The sequence below is a fragment of the Capricornis sumatraensis genome, chromosome 8 (genome assembly GCF_032405125.1).
Source record: "Capricornis sumatraensis isolate serow.1 chromosome 8, serow.2, whole genome shotgun sequence".
In the NCBI taxonomy this organism is placed as follows: domain Eukaryota; kingdom Metazoa; phylum Chordata; class Mammalia; order Artiodactyla; family Bovidae; genus Capricornis; species Capricornis sumatraensis.
The window spans coordinates 101,295,552-101,314,025 of record NC_091076.1 but is presented as its reverse complement, the minus strand read 5'-3'; the positions used below and the strand labels follow the sequence as shown (position 1 = coordinate 101,314,025).

The following is an 18,474-nucleotide window of genomic DNA, read 5'->3' as shown; positions in this document are numbered from 1 at the left end:
GTTCCGCCCCCACCCGGTTTCTGCTCCCTTCTTCCTGCGCCACCCCGCCCCCGCCTCCCCGCCCCCAGCACTGCTGTCGCCCCGGCCCCCCAGGCTGTTCCCAGGGCCCCAGCCCGCGCCGCGCCTCCGCCTCCTCCCCCGCGATCGACGGCGCCATGGACCAATCGCTCCTTGCTGCCGGCCCACAAACCCCGCCCTTGTCCCCGCCCCCTTCCCCGTCTACGGAATTCACCAATGGGAAAGACGGCGCGGGGGGCGGGGCCTGTCGGTTGCCTAGCAGCAGCGGCTGGGCGGGGGCGCGAGGCCGTGGGTGGTGAGCCGGGTGCGGCGGGGGCGGGCGCGCGGGAGGCGGGGCCTCTAGGGGGCGGGGCCTGGTCGACTATAAAGGAGGCTGCCGGCGGGGCGCCGCGCTCCTGGTCAGGTTCCGTGCGCTTTGTCGGGTCTCCTCGTCGCTTCCGCAGTCGCCGCTACTTGCGCCCCTGCTTTGGTCAGTGGTGCAGCCGGACCAGCACCATGTCACTGTCTCGCTCGGAGGAGATGCACCGGCTCACGGAAAATGTCTACAAGGTGAGCTACGTGCCACACGCGCCCTCGCGCCCTCCCCGGGCCGTCCCTGGGCCCTCGGGGGTCTAACCGGCGCTGCCGCGGGGACCCAGCGCCGGCCCGGCAGAGGTTGGCTCGGGTCCGCTTGCCCCAACAGCTTCTCGCTGCCCCCGCGCGCCCTTCCGTGCGTCTTCCGCGTGCGCGGGGGCCGGAGCCTTCGGACCCGAGTTGAGTTAGGGGTGCGGACTGCGGAGTCCGAGGTCTGCGGGATCCGGGGCCACGGCTGTCCGTCGCCCTGCGCCCCGCGGTGGCCCCGCCGGGCACGGTTACGCAAGCCTGGGGCACTTTTTTCTCAACAGGCTTTCCCTTTCCACAACTCCTTCTCGGTGGATGTGGCCGGGTGGGAGGTCGCGCGCGGGCAGGTTCGATGGGTAGACAAGATAATCCGTCATCTTATGTAACCGCGGAGGGAGAAGACTACTTGTGTGGGAGGCTGGCGCGCCCGCCTCTGCTTCTGATGTGTGAGGAGTCGGCTCTCAGCCCCCGGTGCGGAACGCGGGCGTGTGTGTCGGAGCGCCGGCAACCCGCCGGACCCTCGCCGCCCCCGCCCGGGGCCGGTTTTGCGCCGGTGTGCACGTTGGCAGACACCCGAGTTTCCGTTTCTTAGCATCCATTTTCTCGGTTTGGACCCCCACCCCCACCAGCACAGAGCCAGGCTCCGGAGGCTCAGGGCTGTTCCCGGCAGCATTTCCTCACGGGAGAGTCGTGCCCTGGGCGGTCCACGCGGGCTTCGTACAAAGCCGGGCTCTGTTTCAAAACTGTGTCTGGGGGTTACGCGGGGGGCCGAGGGGTTTCGGAGTTGATACTTAGGCGGCGGCTGGTTCATGGCGGCGGAGTGGGATTGCAGCGCGCTGGCAGAGCAACAGTTTCTAATTGTGTTAAACAACTACGCTGTGCCTCCTTAGCCAGCGGCCTGCCAAGCCCTCTTTGCGCGCGGAGGGAGGCCTCTGATGGGCCCTTAGCTTTCAGCTGGAGTCCAGCACGGCCGCAGTCAATCCCAGCTGCTAACAAAGGTTTTTAAAGTTGCAGCTAGGTCACCTGGAAGAATCTGGAGGCCGGGTCAGGGTGGACTAAGTCAGTTCTGAAGCCATGTTGGAGCTGCTGGTAAACAGGAGTGAAGACTGACGAGGACGCAGCACGTAAAAGGAACAGCCTCTGGTGTTTTTATGTTTGTATCACGAGAGTCAGTGGCATACGCTTTTTGGTCGTGTTGCTCTGTAAATGGTTGTCAGGGAGGGAGATTTATTAAATTATTAGTCATTAGTTTCATTTCCACTTGCTCATTATTGCAGAGGGTGGAAGAGAAGTGCCAGTCTTGGTCTTTTTCCCCCTCTTTTCCCTGCTTTTGCTCCAAAACCATGAGACAGGAACTTTAATGGCCAGAATTAAGAGGGAGTGCGTGGCGTGGCTTTGCTCTGGGGAACCCCATGGTTGGTCTTAATAAAACTCTTAGAACAGAGCAGTCAGGCATGCTGTTCCAGCAGAGCAGCTTCTGGAGGAAGCAAAGATGTGTTTGCAGGTCTGAAGTGAAATCTGTTGGCAGAAAACTATTAGGATCTGAGTGTTTGGGGGTTTGGGGCACACGTTCAGCAAGCTAGTCTGCGTTCTGTGCTCACTGGTCAGCTGATGACTGAGCTCCCACGGGAAGGTGTGGCCGAGACCAGGGACTTTCAGGTTAGACACATCGGGAAGTGGGCGTCCACAGCACTGGGTGTCTTACATTCTCCTGGCCGGTTGAGGCCGCGGGGCCAGTGGACAGGAGGGCTTGTGGGTGGTGCTCCCCTGCCACTCTGCGGCTGTGGTACGGCTCCCTTATGATTTGTGGCTCGTCACTGGGGAGCTCGGGTTCCACAGCAGAGCCAGGACAGGTTGGGTAAGTTTGGCACACTGGCTGGGCAGAATCCAGCCAACTCAAGGCATGCTCAGGACACAGCCAAAGCTGCTGTGTGGAGACCCCGGCCAGTCTGGCTGGTCCTGCACCCTATCTGGGGACACTGCTAACTCTGTGCCTGGTTTGGTGACTTGTGGGAGAGTGGCAGGGATGTGGCCCTGCTCGGCGTCACCCCAAGCTACAGCTCAGCTGTTTGCTTTGGCCCCTGTCATATCAGCTGCAGTTCTGAGTGGTGTTTGCCTTGGCAGAGAAGGGAAGAGTGGGGACACCCGGCCTTGGCCTTGCTGATTACAGACGCAAGAATAAAATGTCCAGTTTTGCTTCTCCTCCCTGGAAGAATCCGAATCTCAGGATTTAATCTGTCTTTCCCCGTGGCCCACTTCCCTTGGGAGCTTTGTTGTCAGGGAATTTGATGGAAGATGAAGGGGCAGGAAACGACATTCACTGAGAGTTTACCCTTGGAACCTGGGCTGAGGAACAGGGACTGAAGCCCTTTGGGGGCTTCCTAGGGTAGAGCCTGGGCTGGGCCCCTCGTGGTGGGACTACAGGCAGCCCTAGGTGATTGCCTGGGACGAGGGACAGAATTGCAGGGTGGGGATCTGCCTCTGAGAATTAAGCCCAAATTGCATCTCTCCTGGGAGAGGCCTCCAAATGTCCCCACATGCTGCAGCAAGAGGACTTTCTTTAGCAATTAATCTTAGTCTTCAGCTCCAGGGAGTGACTCTCAGGTTGGTGGTTTTTTTCATGGTCCTGTGTCTCACGAGAAGCCCTGGCTCCAGGCAACCTGGTGACCTTGGAGGTGCTCTGGCACCTTGTGGAGGAAGAGCCCCACAGGCCTCCATCCTATCCTGAGGACGTGGGAAGATGGACACAGGCTTAAGCGAAGAAAGTCCCTAGGAAGGCCTCAGGCATGGCCGTTCAGGGTGTCGTGGGCCTTAGGCTTGTGTCACCAGACGCTGTCTGGTGGTCCTCACTCTCCGGCCGTTGTGGGGAAGCTCATTGCATCTGTCCTGTGAAGACAGCTGTGGCCAAGTAGGTTCCTGCAACCGGAGTCCCGTCAGGTTGCCACTGCTGGTGCAAGGCGGTGGGCATCAGCGCTGGCAGAAGGGAGCCCACCTGTGTAGGTGAGAGCCCACTGCTGGCCAGGCCTTGCCCGTCACCCTCCTCCAGGTGTTTAGAGGAGCAGGGGAAATCAGGAGGCCCCAAGTTCTCTACTGCCTACCCCAGAACCTCTTCCACTTCTCGGCAGTCACACGGAACTCTTGGCCACCGTCAGGAGCCTGGCACCCAGCATGGACAGGGCTCCACGGGCTCGCGGTTGAGGGTGGTGAAGTGGATGCTCTGACAGGCTCTTCCTTCGCAGCAGAAACGCCTGCTGGCAGCAGACCTGAGGCTCTGTGTGTGCTTATGTGCACAGGAACATGCATGCATATGTTGTCCTCGCAGACAGGTGTGACTTCAAGCCCATGCATGTACATGTTTGTGTATTCACAAGTATTCTGTGTCCAAGTGAGTATGCGTGCACATGTGTGTGCATGCATGTGGGACTTCGTTTTGCCATAGAGGCACCTCAGGGTGCCCTGTTTGGGTAGCATCTTCCAGTAAGACGTGGGGCTTGCTGTCCAAGTAGACTGTGAGCCGTCCTTCATGGAGCATGCAGCCCACTCCCCACCATCTGTGCGGCAGCAGCAGTGCATCTCCGTCTCCCGTGGAGTAGCCCGGGCAGCGAAGGATGCTTTCTCTGTTGCACTGATTCTGGGCCACTGGCTTCAGCAGCTGTTTGTGCCCAGGTCACGGTCCTGAGGTTGTGGGGCCCTCGGCACAGGACCCTTGCCGCTGGGCCTTGCCGGTGCTTGCTAATGGCCATAAAGGAGGGGGCCCCGGGGCGTGGTGGCGCTGCAGAGTTCCTTGCAGGCTAGGAGTGCTTTGCCTGCCCTGCCATCCCCGCTGGTCTCGCCTGGAGAACGTGTCTTTTGTTGGGGAGGCTCCTTGGTTCATGGGACAGACCACGTGCACTTGAGGCTCCAGGTGCTGGCCCAGGGCTCTCGGGGCATCAGTGGGAGCCGCGTGTGTGCTTGTCGCCACCTGGTTTTAGGTTCCTGAAGCTCACTGAGGGCCTAGAGGTCCTTCTGTCTCCCTCCCTCCCTCCCCAGCACAGGTGGTGCTGGCTGCGCGGCCCAGATTCAGGGGCCTTTCAGGGGGGGACTGGCCACTGAGCAGAGGACCCTGTCCCCTCCTGAGCAGGAAGGCAGACTGGCAGGGAGACCAAGGCCCACCTGGCACTCCCCACCCCCAGTTTGCAGAAGTAGGTCCTGCTCAGGGGAGCCCTTCATAAGATGGAGGGTTGGCAGATGGGGCTGCCCTTGTCGCTCAGTGGTCCCCCCCTCATTCTTCCATAGCTTCTGGGACGGGTGTTGCTTTCCAAGGGCAGCCACGCCTGAGCAGCGATCTCGTGGGGGTGTCCTGGGCCACCGCTGGTTGCCTGCCTGCCATTCTCTTTTCTCAGCCCTTATGTGCACCACACCAGGGCCCTGTATGGCCACTGTGCCCAGGTGGTTTCTCTTGAGCCTTGGGGTGGGGAGGCTGTCCTCATTACGGTGCAGGCCTATGCCCACTGGACACCCTGCGCCAGGTGCCCAGTGGGGCTGTCAGCGCTCCGCTACTGTCTGCAGCCTGCGGCCTTGGTAATTACAGGCAGGCATGGACCGTGCCCGCACCTGCCTCCCCTGTCCTCCCCCCGCCCCCGCTCTGATTCATCCTGGTCCTGATGGCACTGCACAGCTGTGAAATAACACAAGGGGAGGGGCGCCCGAGGGTCTGCACCCAGGGGCTCCAGCAGCAGGCAGGCCTGGGCGGAGGCTGGTGCCCAGGCCTCTCTTACTGGGGAAAATCCTGTCCCCACCTGACATGCTATCGAGCAGCCAGGTGTGGTGACTTAGGACCCACGTGGCTCCTGACTGTGGGCCCCCCCGCCTGGAAGTATGGCTGACGTGTGTGTCAGTGCTTGGCAGTGGCTGAGCCTCATTTCTGGTTCTGGGGCCCCCGTGTGTGCATCGCTGTGACCATCTCAGTCGTGGGTCTGGTCTCTCAGCTGTTTGCTCCACAGGCAGTAGCCCAGGACCCCTGGAGGTTCTGGAGGCGGTGGCAAGCTCATGTTCCTTCTCAGGGCCTGCAGGTAGGCCAGGGTGTTAGCCAGAAGCACCTGCTACTGCCGTGTCCTGGGGGCCCAAGGGACAGCTGGTGGTGTGAAGCCAGGGCATGTGAGAGCCAGGGCGTCCTGTCTCTCGGAGGTGGCTTTGCGCACCTTGGGGGCAGGCAGGGGATCTCCATCTGTGACTCAGTGTCCAGTGGGTGTCAACAGGACCCCTTTCTGCTGCCCAGGGCAGCGGGGTCTCGGGTTGGCACCTCCAGCTGCCTCTGGCCTCTCCTCCCAAGTTTCATCGCAGGAGGCTTGGAAGTCTCCTTGGAAGTCTTGTCTGGTCTTCCACGCCTGCGGGACATTCGGGGGCTCCTGCCTCTTCTCCCCCTGGCTCTGGCCGTGCGCAGCCTCGCTGGCGGGGCATGCACAGTGACCAGGATGGGCCTGGATCCCTCCAGGCTTCCCTTGTGGCTCCAGGGCCTGACCGGGGTCTGGTAGAGCCTGTCCTGACGCCCTGGGCTGTTAGGTGAGCAGCCAAAGGGTCTCCTGCAAACCCTCGGGGTGTGTGTGAGAGGGCCATGTGGCCTCTATGACGAGTACCCTGAGTTGTGAGGCGCTGGGAGAGGTTGGACCACAAGGAGGAGCTGGGGCTGCCAGTGGGAACAGAGTGCCTTTTTCTTGCTTGGGAAATTGGTTTTCTAGTTATGAACACAGTTCTTTTAGAATTATTTGGACAGGTGTTTTAAAAGCTGTATGTCAAATGGACATGAAATAAATTGGCAAGATTTTCCTAAAACCTCTTCAGGTTCAGAGTCTGACTCTAAGGAGCTTTGGTTCAGCTCAGTCGTTGGGGTCAGAGCATCCCCTGGGCCCCACCTCTGGCCATCCAGGTGTTGGTCATGGTGGGGTGGGGGAGGTTCCTTCCAAGCCCTCAGACTCTTGTTCCGCCACTTTCGTTCCTTGATCGGAGAAGTTTCCCCCATGGTAGCCAGAATCTCCGTTCCTTCTTAGTCGCTGAGTGGTGTGTGGACGTAATGTCCCCGCTCAGCCAAGCTAGGGACAGCCATCAGGTGGGCCTGTGTGAGTGATGACACACACGTAACGGGTTGTGGAACTTGCTAGGATTTCACAGGTGTCTGTGCTGTGAAAGAAGTCAACATCTTGACATCAGAATGGGGGTGGGAGCTTGGTAGGAGAGAGGGCATGCCCCCACCCCTGGGAGCTAGACTTCGTCCAGTAGGGCGTTTGTGTCTCCAGGAGCCAAGCGTGGGCAGAGCTTACCTGCTGAGCCAGAGTGGCCTTTGCTGTTTCCAGCGGGGCTGTTCAAAGAAGGGGGTGTAGTGAAGGCCGAAGTGTCACTGATGTGGCCCAGGTGGAGGGAACCAGGGGCTCTGTACACCCACTGCTCCTCTGAGCCACTCTGGGGCCAGCGGAGCCCCCTCTGACCTGGAGGACAGCCTGGCAGAAGTGATCTGTGGTCCACACCTCTGTTTCTTCCTTCCTGCCCCTCCCACGGAAGACATGTCGTTTGCACTCCAGGGGACTGATGGCGCTCAGGCCATGGCCAGCCCTGCCCTTGGGGCTTCAGGACCTTGCTGGTCACAGCCGGGAGGCAGCCAGGGGCCGCAGTCCAGTCCAGGCAGGAGGCCTGGTTGCAGGCTTCTTGCACAGATCCCACCAGGCAGAAAACTGAGGTTGGCTGCCGGGGCCCAGATGGTCTCACGCGCTCCTCTCATCATGGCTCTGCTGGGGGAGGTGCTGTGGCCACCTGGGGTTTTGCAGTTGGCTGGTAATTCTGAATGATCGTGTGAAGAGCCTTCAGTGGGTCACTCTGTCCAGGTACCATGCTGGGAGTGGTGTGTGTGACCTTGTTTATCTCTACACTGCTTCACGAGGGGTCCTGGCCATCCCCGCAGGTGGGGGAGCCTCAGAGATGTGAAGCGGCGTGTCCCAGCCCAGCCCGGGTGCTCAACTGAGCCCAAGCTGGAGCCAGGTCTGCCCTGTGGCTTCAAACTTGTTTTGTTTTTCCACTTAGGAGTCCTGTGGGCTTCAGGTGAGGATCTTCAGCTTCTGTGCCACCGTTTTCTCTTTCACAGTTAGCTGGAGCGGAGAACCCTTCCTGGCCACAGGGAGCATTAGGCTTTCAGGATGGAAAGTTCTTGGAGGAGCAGGTAGTCCGTGGTGAGGGCAGGGAGGCCCAGGCGAGGCCTCTGTTGTTGCTGTCTGAGTTCCCGGGTGCCGAGGGGCCTGTGTTCCCACCAGCACGACAGCGTTCTGGGCTGGCTCATTCCACCCAGTGGAGGGAGGCAGGAAGCAAGAGAACAGCTTCAGAGTGTCTGGGGCTGTATCCTTCCTTGCTCATTGAGGTTCCTCGTCCAGCAAGGAGCCCAGCCTTGTGAAACTCAGATCAGAGCCTTCCCAGAGACAAGGACAGGTCAGCAGCCCTGGAATGGTCTAACCAATCAAGCAGTAACCAAACGATAAGAGAACTGACGTCTGGGTCTGCACAGGGCAAGCGGGGATTGGTCCAGCCATTGGGTCTGCTCGGGTTGCCAAACAAAGCACCACGTGTGCTTGGACAACAGACAGGTGTGTCTCATCTGAAGCCTGGAGGCTGGGATCCAGGTGTGGGCAGGGTGGTTCCTCCCGTGGCCCCTCTCCTGGGCCTGTGGAGGCTGACTTCCGCCTGTGTTCTCACGTGGTCATCCCTCTGTGTGTCTGTGTCCTGATCTTTTCTTAGAAGGCCCAGTTCTGTGCAATTGGGGTCCATCCCCATGACCTCATTTTTACCTGCATTGTCTCTGGTGATTGTCTTTGGAGGGCATCTTTACAAAGAGATGATGAGGTTAGGCCTAACACATGAATCTTTGGTGGGGGAATTTAGTCCCTGACACCAGGCAGTCGTGGGGCCGCCACCCCAAGGTGCAGCAGGCTGGTGCCTAGGAGTCGGCCTGGGTGCTACTGTCTGAATCACAGGGAGCTGTGTTTCCAGCCCCTGAAGGTTTTCTGTGTTACTCAGTCAGATGGCAGCTCTCAGTTCTTGACACCGTTAGGACTTTCTCAGGAGCACGCTGGCTTTGCCATGAAAGTTATTAGGGGAGCCTGGGCTCCAGCTTAGCACTGACCTGGGACAGAAAGTGGAAGGCGTGTGCCCTGGGGCCAGGCCAAGCAGTTGGGGCAGGTATGGCTGGGCCTGGATGCTGGAAGATGTCTGGGGCCTACAGGGCCCTGCCCCACCAAAGTCAGGACCGGCCAGAGGTGCCTCTGGATAGGAAGGAGGTGGCTGGGCTGGAGGGGCCTGTGTTTGGACCCTGCTCTGCGACTCCTGGTCTAATGGATTTGTCTAGTTCCTGTGGGGGTGGCTCTCCCAGTGGGACAGCCCCCAGTCAGTGCTCACTGGACCCCTTCCCCACCCTGAGCCCACTTACTTCCTGCCCCCGGGACCTGTTCCAGGAGGGGTCAGGCTGGAGGCATCTGAGGATCCAGGTCCCAAGAGAGAGCTGGGGTGAGAGCTGGGCGTCCTCAGCCCCAGGAGCCAGTGATGGCGCCTGGTCCCTGCAGGGAGCCGGGGACTTGGGGGGGCCCTGGAGCTTGGCAGCTCCTTCCTCACCTTGCGTGGCCCATGCCGTTACCCCACCCTCAGACTCGGACCAGGAGAATTGGCCTGTTTGTCTTTCTCCTGGTGTCACCTAGCCCGAGGCGCAGGGCCCACAGGGGCAACGGGAAGGGATACCTGCCGCTTGGTCCCTCCTCATGGGAGGCCACTGTGTTCCCCGGTGTCACTCTGGGCTCCATGCCCAAGACACAAGTTGTCACTTTTTTCTAATGCTGGTGACCTCCCCAGAAGCTGACGGAGGCTGAGAACCTCCATTTTGCTACTGGGCCGCCCAGGTGCCTTAGTTCCTAAGGCCAGGTCCTCTCGCGTGCGCCCTCCTGGGGAGGCTGTGGCGAGCTTGGCCGCTCCCTGCCCTGGTGGGACCCTGGCCCATGTCCCCGCTGGAGGTTGTTGGGCTGGGAATGCACGTGTCGGGTGGGGGCTCTTGTCTGTGGGGCATGGGGGAGGGGAGCCTGGTGTCGTTACAGTGAAACCGGCCGCTGTGGAGCGCTGTTCGGTGCCTTCTTGTTCCTTTGAGGCCTTTCTGCAGCCACTGCCAGCTTTGACTCTCTGTCCTCAGCCCTCAGGCCGTTTCATGTAGAAATGGAAGCAGCCGCGTCCGCTCGTTTCTCAAGTGCAAACCTGTTGTTCTCTTCTCTCTGGCTGGAGCCAAGAGAGCTCTAGCTCAAGACCCGCCTCCTCCAGGAAACCCTCCCAGCACTCTCAGAACTTCCCCATTTGGCTTCCTTCCTTTGAGGAAGGTCCCCAGGACAGAGGTCCCAGTTATCGGAGCAGAGGCGGGAGTCACAGCGCTGCCCCGAGATGCTGGACTCTCTGTCTTAGGGGGGTGATCCTTCATGCCCCTCTCACCCCACCCCTCCTTCAGTTTGAGCCGGGCCCTCTCCCCAGAGCCTCACGCAGTCAGTGCTCCTTGAAGGGGGCAGCAGCCTCAGGTGAGGACAGCTTCCTTTGAGGAATGCCGCCAGCTTCCCCCAGCAGAGCGTGGATGGTGGCGCCCCACTGGGTGTGGGTTGTTGGCCCCAAAGCTAGCGCCTGTTGTGCTTGTGCCAGAGGTGGGATGTGAGGGTCCAGTGGTCGTCAGTGAGGCAGCAAGGCCCCTCGGGGAGAGTGATGAGGCACCAGGTGTCCTGCCATCAGCCTCTGCCTTTACGTTGCTAGAATGTGGCTCCTAAGGGAGCCCAGCGCAGGCTGAGTTGCCAGGTGGCATCTGGTTCTATCCTGCCTGCCTTGGTGACCTGTCCAGAGAACACTAAGGCTCATATGGAGAGTGCGACAGCTGGGTTGTGTGGCCAGCCTGCACTGAAGCCAGGATTGGCTCTACCAGGACCCAGAAGACTGGCTCTTAGCCTCCCTGTCATCTTGGCCTTCTGTCATCCGTAAAATGGACAGCAGCGCCCATCACCAGTCCATTGAGGACTTAGGGTGATGAGGGTGTAAGGCCACCTCTCCCCAGGCCATAGGTGGAGTCCAGTGTGGTCTCGTCCCCTGAGTCTGTCCTTCCAAAGGTTGAGTGTGTAGGGAGGGTGCAGCCTGGCTTGGCCGTGGCACACAAGCAGACACCCACGCATGCACACACGTGCACATGTGCACAGGCGGACCCCCAGGCCCATCTTCCTAGACTGCACGAGAACTGGAGGGGAAACAGGAGGCACGTCACTTCCCTGTGTCGGCAGAGAAGCTTTGCTCTTTGTTTGTGGCGGTCCTGCCAGGAAAGTTCTGGAGGAGTTTGTCGCCAGGAGCCAGAGCTGAGGGATAAACAGGATCCCCAGGACGACAAGCAGGGTGCCCTAGGCAGAGCCGGAGCACAGTCCCGTGGCAGGGCTCCCTCACTCCTCGTGACCCCAGGGAGGAGACAGGCCTGTCCTACTGCCCTGTGTCCTCACTGGCCGGGCAGACCTGTGACCCGAGTCAGCCAAAATGGGCGTCACTGCGCAGGCGCTGGGATGCCCAGGAGCCAGCCGGGCAGGAAGGCTGCTGGGGACCTGCCAGCACTGCCCATGCAGCCGGGCCTGGCCCCTCCCACTGATGCCCGGCAGGGCTGGGGCCCCCGGGTGGGGCAGGGCTGACCCCGCCTTGGAGATTTGCCTTAAGGTCTGGATTCCTGGGACCGCAGGGTGGCAGGGACATGGACTGTGTGACATCTTGGCAAGAGGGCCAGCAGGAACTGCGCCAAGCTCGCAAGTGTCCCCGGCAGGGACCCCCTCTTCCCCCTGACCCTTCTGGAGCGTGTGTGCAGTGGGGGTGGCAATCCCTGCTCCCCGCCGGCCCCTCATAGATCCTGAGCCAGCCAGGGAGGTAAGTGAAAGAAGATGCTGGTTCTGAGCGTGGCGCTCAGCCGGGGGCAGGCCCGGTCGCCGTGTGCCACAGCGCCACACTTGAAGGGATTTGGTTTCACTTGCACAACACAGGCGTGAGTTTGCAGAAGGCGCTGGTCATTGGTCATGTCATTGGGTCTCCATCCTGGCTGCGGGGAACTGGTCTCAGTACAAGGCCTCTCCTGAGCTCCCCCAAGTTCCACAGCAGGCGTGAGGTTGGCCTCGTGGTACAGAGAGGTGTGTGCGAGGAGGCCGCCCTCCTGGGCTGGACTTCTGTTGCACACGCCCTTTGGCATCAGTAAGGAAGCGAGCTCCCTTCTCCAGCCCTGGCACGTGCTGTGGGTTTGAATCTCCACTCCGTCTGACCATCCAGTGAAATCCCACAGAACGACGCCGTAGTTCCCTCACTTCTGAGAAAGTAACAGGTAGCAGAGCCCCTGGGCCCCCCTGGCCTGCTCACCGGGCCTCTGTCAGCCTCTGACTTGCCCCTCCGGGGCCCTGCGATGTGTGGAGGGGCTGCACAGGCCTCTAGTTAGGGGAGTGCTCACTTGCAGTGGGTGCCAGGGCCCCACTGCAGGTCTCTGAGGGTGGGTTTGGGCCTGTCATGGGCCTGGGGACAGCATGGCCTCCTGGGTCCAAGTGCATCTGCCCAAGCCCTGGAACAGCCTTGGGCTCAGGCTCTGAGAGGGCCCCCTCTCAAAGGAAGGTCCCCACAGGGAGGAGCCCCACCAGAGGGGCCAGGCCCTTCTCAGGCCTCCAGGGTCCCTCCAGACAAGGTGGTCTTGTCTTGGACCTGACCTGTGTCTGGTGGTCCCAGTTCTGAGCACTCAGTGACCTGGAGGCAGCTGAGAGCCCACTCTCCCACCAGGGCAGTGTCTGTGAGGAGCTGGAAGGACAGTTCTCCGGCCAGGGCAGGAGGGCCTCCTGCTTCCCCAGCCCCACAGCGTTCACGTCTCTGCCCCTGCCTGAGGCAGGCGAGTCAGCAGCACCCGTGTGACCAGGCAGTGCCCTGCCCAGGTGGCCTGGCCGGCACCGCAGCGCCCCTCCTGCCCTGCCCCCTCGCATCCACATTCCCCGTGCATGAGCTCAGCTGCTGCACTGAGGAAGTGAAACCTGGCTGCTGTGCCCGTGTGTCACTGGGGGGTGTGGGCGGCTGCCGCGGTGGCCCCTCTGTTGGCCTGGGCGGCCGCAGGCTGTTTGCTGCCGTCACTCAGGACGTGTGGGGCTCCGGGTGGGAGCTGCGGAGCCTCCTCTTCTGCCCTGGGGGTGGTCCTAGAGCTCTGCGCCCTGGGTTGGCTCTCACAGGCCCCCAGCCCCGTGCCTGTCACTGCAGTGAGACACACATCTTACACCGAAACTGCACACACACACGCATACTTGTGTGCACGTCTGGAACACAGAATCGGGGTCAGAAGCTACCCTCTCTAGGTCTGTACTCTGCTTCAGGTCCATTTCTTTTGAACAAGCAAACACACGCACCCGCCAGCATTCTCTGCCCCAACACAGGCTTGGGTGGCGTTGAGCAACGAGGCGGAGGGCTCAGCCAGCCTGTGCGTGCACCCTCGGCAGGCAGTCTAACCCGGGGCCCCTCTGCAGCCTTCCTGGACACCAGTCCCTCATCCACTGCCTGTTACCTGACACCCTGTCCTGACTCCCAGGCCCTCCTTGGGTTGGATGAATCTAGACTCAGGTTCTCCCCCAGAGTGGTCTCCAGACCCCTGAGCTCCGTCCCTCGTTGTGATAGGGCCAACTTTCCACTGAACTGTCACCTCTTAGGTTTCTGAGCAGTTCGGAGGGGCCGCCTGCGTCTGAGTAGTCTTGGCTATGATCTGGTCTCCTTGGAGCAGCCAGGGGGTACATTCCCTTTTGAAATGCTCGGATAGACCCTTGGTTTCCCATCCTGCTCAGGGAAAGAGGCGTTCCCGCCACGGGCTGTGAGGTGGGGGCTTGGCCATTACTGCACCACTCCCGCTTGTTCTTCCCTCCCACCACCCTTTCCCCGGCTCCCACTATCCTGTGCCTCACACCAGCAGGCCCTGGCCTCGGGGCCTTTCACGCTCCTGCCTGAAGCCCTCCTCTCTCGACAACATGCTTGTCTCCCCGGTGTCCCCTCCGGGCTGAGCCCAGTCCTTCTCTCCTGTTCTCCGGGCATGGGATCCTGCCCAGTGTGTGGCGTTGGCCTGTCTCCCCTCCCAGTACTCTATCCTGTGGGGTCACTGCTGCGTCCCCCATGTGCCTCAGCCCTGGTGCAGCACAGGGCAGGTGCCCCCCGCTTTGCCATGTCCAGAAAGGGAGGTGCACCTGCCCTGTGAACTGGGGCACATGTCGGGTGTGATCCCACAGCCCTTCTTGGAATCTGTGTTGGTCCCGCTGACTGAGGGCCAGGAGCACGGAGGAGAGCGGGGCTGGGACTGCCCGTGTGCCAGGTGGGCAGGGGCTGGCACTGCCCGTGTTCATGCAGAAGCACCTGGGCCTCCATGGTCTGCCCACAGGGCCAGGCGACTTCCCCTCCCTGGCGGCGTTTGTCTCTTACCCTCAGGAAAGATCAGACGCACATCATGATAACTGACCTGGAGATGTGGGATGTGGCTGAGATGGGGTTTTCCTTAGAAGTCCCTTGCGGTGTTCTCACCGACTGGGTCTGGCACCCGACCGTCAGGGCACGTTACCCAGTGGAGCTCACATTTGGCTGTTGTTTGTGTGTGCCTGTTTTTATGCCTCGTAATTAAAACATTTATTTGGCCTTCACAGTGAAAATCTGATTTCTTCAGTCTAAGAACTGGTGCTGTTGGCACCAAGACTTGAGTCCATCGGGCGCGCGGATCCAGAGCTGCTGGCTTATTCATCGTGCGGTGTTTGCAATCAGGCTGCGCGTTGCTCTAATCAGAGCTGATGTTTGGTAATTGATGTGTTGAGTGAGGATCGTGGTGGGAGGGGGCTCCAGGCGGCGATGAGCCTTTTGTGTGTGGCCTGCTGGGGGCCCTTCCTCACTGACTCAGCCCTGCCAGACGGGGTAATGGCTCCTCAGCGCAGCATGTCTGAGCGCTAGCTATATGCCGGGCGCGGCCGCACGCATCCTGCGCATGCTCACTTGTTTGATCTGCCAGGCCCCCATGGAGCAGGTTCTGGCCTTTCCCCCATTATACAGGTGTTGGTACTGAGGCTCTGGAACATCACTTGCCACAGGACATTCAACAGGGACCGAGCTGTGGTTTGGACCTGAAGCCCAGCTGTGGCTTCGTGGGCTTGACCCATGTGTGATGCCTGCAGGATTTTTCCCTCACCGTTCAGGCCTCCAAGCAGCCAGGTGCCTTGCCCCTAAGGCTGTTCTCTGCTCTCTTCCAGACCATCATGGAGCAGTTCAACCCCAGCCTGCGGAACTTCATCGCCATGGGCAAGAACTACGAGAAGGCGCTGGCAGGTGAGGCTGGGGTCCCTGGCCTGTGGGTGGGAATGAGGATGCCCGAGCAGGTAGACTCCTTCACGGGCCCTGATGAGGGAGGGATGAAGATGTTTCCAGAAGCCTGATGTGGCTGAGCGAGGGTGTAGGCTCTAGGTGCCACACCGCGGGAGGCCTGTGATGTTCTGTGCACAACATGGACATGGGGCCAACTCTGAAAGTGGGCAGGTCAGCCAGCATGTTTCAGGCTGATGGCAGTTCATTTTCTGAAAGGAACAACCAAGGACATGTCTCACCCCGTGGGCTTTCTCTCAGAGTGATGTCACTTTACTCTCAGCCGCACAGGTCGACGGCCTTGGGGGACCCATCACGGCCCGCCTGGGGGCTCCTGCTCACACGCCCTGGCTGCTTGGATGTGAGGCACATGCCTCCTTCCAGGCCACTCCATCCTCACCGCGGGGGACCCCCTGTGAGTTCTGCGTGGACTAGGGTGGGAGGAGGTCTGAAGGTGTCCTCCAATCCCTGTTTTCCTGGACCTCCCCAAAGGATGGAGCCCCTCAACGGCCCTCGGCCTCCCCAAGGCTAGGCCGGGACCCGCTAGGCTTTCCTGTTGTCTCTTCCAAGGAGCCCACCCTGCTCAGCAGCGGGCCCTCCAGCCCCTGGGGCACGGGGCCCATACGAGCTCCAGAGCAGACTGCGTGCACTTAATTGAAAACTACCGAAATGAAATTTGATCGAGAGCCCAGTTACAAGCCCCTAACCAGGTTCTGGAGAAAGCGGATTAGAAACTAGTAATGGTGGATGCTCCCCACAGCCCCACTCTGGAGGTGCCCTCATCCTCCTTGAAGGGCGGTGTGCGGGTGCTTCTCCGATGAAGGGGTTTGTGGGCACACCCAAGGTTTTGAACGGTCTCTGTGTTCCTGAAGGAAGCTCTGCCCCAGGCAGCGGCCCCTGGGCTTAGTCCCAGGAAGTCAGCTGGCCTGGAGCTTGCCGTCCAAATCCCCCGCAAAGTCAGGTCTGCCTCTGGTTTGAGCAGAAGTCGCAGTGGGAAGTGGTGTGTGAGGCCCCACCCCCCACCCCTAGCCGTGCTGCCTTTAGCCTGATTTGAGTGTGTGACTCACTCCCACTTGCAAGGCTCAACTCTCAGACGGAGGACGTTGTCAGAGTCCTCAGCCCAGGCTGGCTGTGGGGGGGCCTTCCTGTCGAACCAACTTCGCAGGTCTCCAGCTGGAGGTTGGTGCTCGTCTCGTCAGGGGCACCAGGCCTCGTGGGCAGGGCAGCACCCTGTAATTTGACTGGATTAGCTCTGGACCTGAGCAGTACACAGTGTCCTTAGAGAAGGTGCTCTCAGCGTTGGGACAAGAGGCCATCAACAAGAGACGGGCGGAGGTCCTGCCTCGGCTGGAGCCTGCTGGGCGCAGGGCAGGCGGCTGCATGGCAGGCGGGCAGGGCAGCTGAGTAGGTGCTGCAGGTGGTGATTTCCTCATGAGGGAAGTAACCACCCCTTCCTCTCCTCTCTCAGGTGTGACGTATGCTGCCAAAGGCTATTTTGACGCCCTGGTGAAGATGGGCGAGCTGGCCAGCGAGAGCCAGGGCTCCAAAGAACTCGGTAAGACTCTGAACCGTGGCAGAGACCCCAGAGGTCCTGAAGTCGGATGTCCCCAGGCAGATCGGGGACCCTGCCTTGTGCCTGGTCCTTCTTTCATTTGGGACCATGTCTTCCCTGTCCAGTAAGAAAAGACTTCCGAAACTGCCAGACTCTTGCCCTCGGAGCTAGTGAGGGCTGTGGGCTGCGTAGGGTGCACCAGCAGCTCCAGGCCCCATAGAAGCGTGGTTTGGGGGCGAGGAGACAGGCAGATCCACGTTTATAGGTGTTTGTGGCAACACTTGAATTGGCTGGCATAGGGGAGCCATGTGGAAAGGTGGACTGAGATGATGGCCTTTGATGGTGTGGGGAAATGTTTCTGGTATAAAAATGAGCAAGAAAAGATACAAACCCGTGGCATGGTATGACCAGATTTTGTAAAAATGACCTGGGAGCATGCTTATCTCATGATGGAGACCCCAGAAGCTTAACAGGTAAGAGTTTCTGGGTGGGATTCTTTTCTTTCCGCTTTTTCTGTTTGACACATTTCCAACAGCAGCTCACATTTCTTTTATCATCGAGGCACACGGTGTGGAATGTAAAGAGCCGTGGGCTCCTCGGCGCCACCCCAGGTTCTTGGCAGGTGGGAGGGCGTCTGGTCTCTCTGCGTGCCGCCCATTCATTCTGGCTCCCAGAGGTGCCTGTGTCTTGCCCACTGCATGGTCTTCAGCAGAGCCCGCCCACTCTCGCCAGCAGCCCACCTTCAAACTTCTCACACCATCCTGCCTTGAAAGCCGGGCCGGCCCACCACAGGGTTTTGTGGTGCCGTCTGCCACTCCCTTGTCTGAGGACACGGTGGCCTAGCTGGCCCCGCTGTCCCAGCCCTGAGTCAGCACCGTCCCTGGCAGGCCTGGCAGGTGTGCTGTGTGTGTTGACTGCCACCCTGGCAGAGCAGCAGCAGCATCTGGGCTTCCTGAGGCCAGTGTAAAAACCAAAGCAACTACAGGACCTTCCTGGGCTGGGAGCAGGGGCTGGTGACTGTGGAGACGAGGGCAGGCAGAATGAGTGACCAGGGCCCCTCTCCTCACAGAGGCTGGGCTCTGCTCACATGGATGTGGGCCTTTCTTCAGTGTCCACAGAGCTGGCTGGTCTCCAGCTCTGTAGCTCTAGGTGGTGGTGGTTTAGTTGATAAGTCGTGTTCGACTCTCGAGACCCCATGAACTATATAGCCTGCCAGGCTCTTCTGTTCCTGGGATTCTCCAAGCAAGAATACTGAAGTGGGTTGCCATTTTCTTCTCCAGAGGATCTTCCTGACCCAGGGATCACACAGGGGTCTCCTGCGTTGCAGGCAGATGCTTTGCCGATTGAGCCAGCGGGGAAGGCCTCTGCAGCTCTAGAGGGGCTCTCGTGGCCTCTTGAGGATGCTGAGCCAACCTGCCCCGGACGTCAGGCCAGGGTACCGCTGGTGGGCAGGCCTGCAGGATGGGCCTGGCTGGTGACGTGTTGGCTGTTTGGGTGGATGGAGGCCTGAACTCCCTGGTGACCAGTCATGCCTGTAAACCAGCCGGCTCTGAGCTCAGAGGCCACTTGTGGGCCCTGCCTGGTGTTCCTGGGCCTCCCAGCTGTGGCTCCTCAGAGGAAGTTCGGGTGTTGTGTGTGAGCCTGTGTGTTTGTACATGACTCCTGTCTGTGAGAGGGGCACTTTTCTTATCATGGTTGATTGTGGAGGCCGGGGGGAGACGTGTCTTCTCCCTGTGGTCACACACACGTGCAGAAGGAGAGGGTCTACCACGGGGAGATCAAGTCCCACCTGGCCCCATAGTGAGGGTGAACATGTGCGAATCTGTATGAGATTCTCGAATTTCCCAGAGTCCTTGGGGGTGGTTACAGCAGGCCCGGTGAGCGGATGGCAGGCTCCTGCCATG

The 18,474-nt window shown here is 60.3% G+C and overlaps 1 protein-coding gene across 4 annotated transcripts in view; it reads left to right on the top strand.

Annotated features, from left to right (window-relative positions):
* The first annotated feature begins 442 nt into the window (after nt 1-442).
* Nucleotides 443-18,474, top strand: part of BAIAP2 (BAR/IMD domain containing adaptor protein 2) — a 63,711-nt gene continuing 45,679 nt past the window's right edge. For 2 of the 4 annotated variants that reach the window (XM_068977152.1, XM_068977153.1), the window contains exons 1-3: nt 443-567; nt 14,910-14,985; nt 16,487-16,573. In XM_068977152.1, the coding sequence (XP_068833253.1) occupies nt 514-567; nt 14,910-14,985; nt 16,487-16,573 (217 nt within the window). In that variant the 5' untranslated portion in view covers nt 443-513. Of the gene's footprint in view, nt 568-14,909; nt 14,986-16,486; nt 16,574-18,474 lie in introns of those variants that run through there. The other 2 variants (XM_068977155.1, XM_068977154.1) reach the window with 2 other exon arrangements.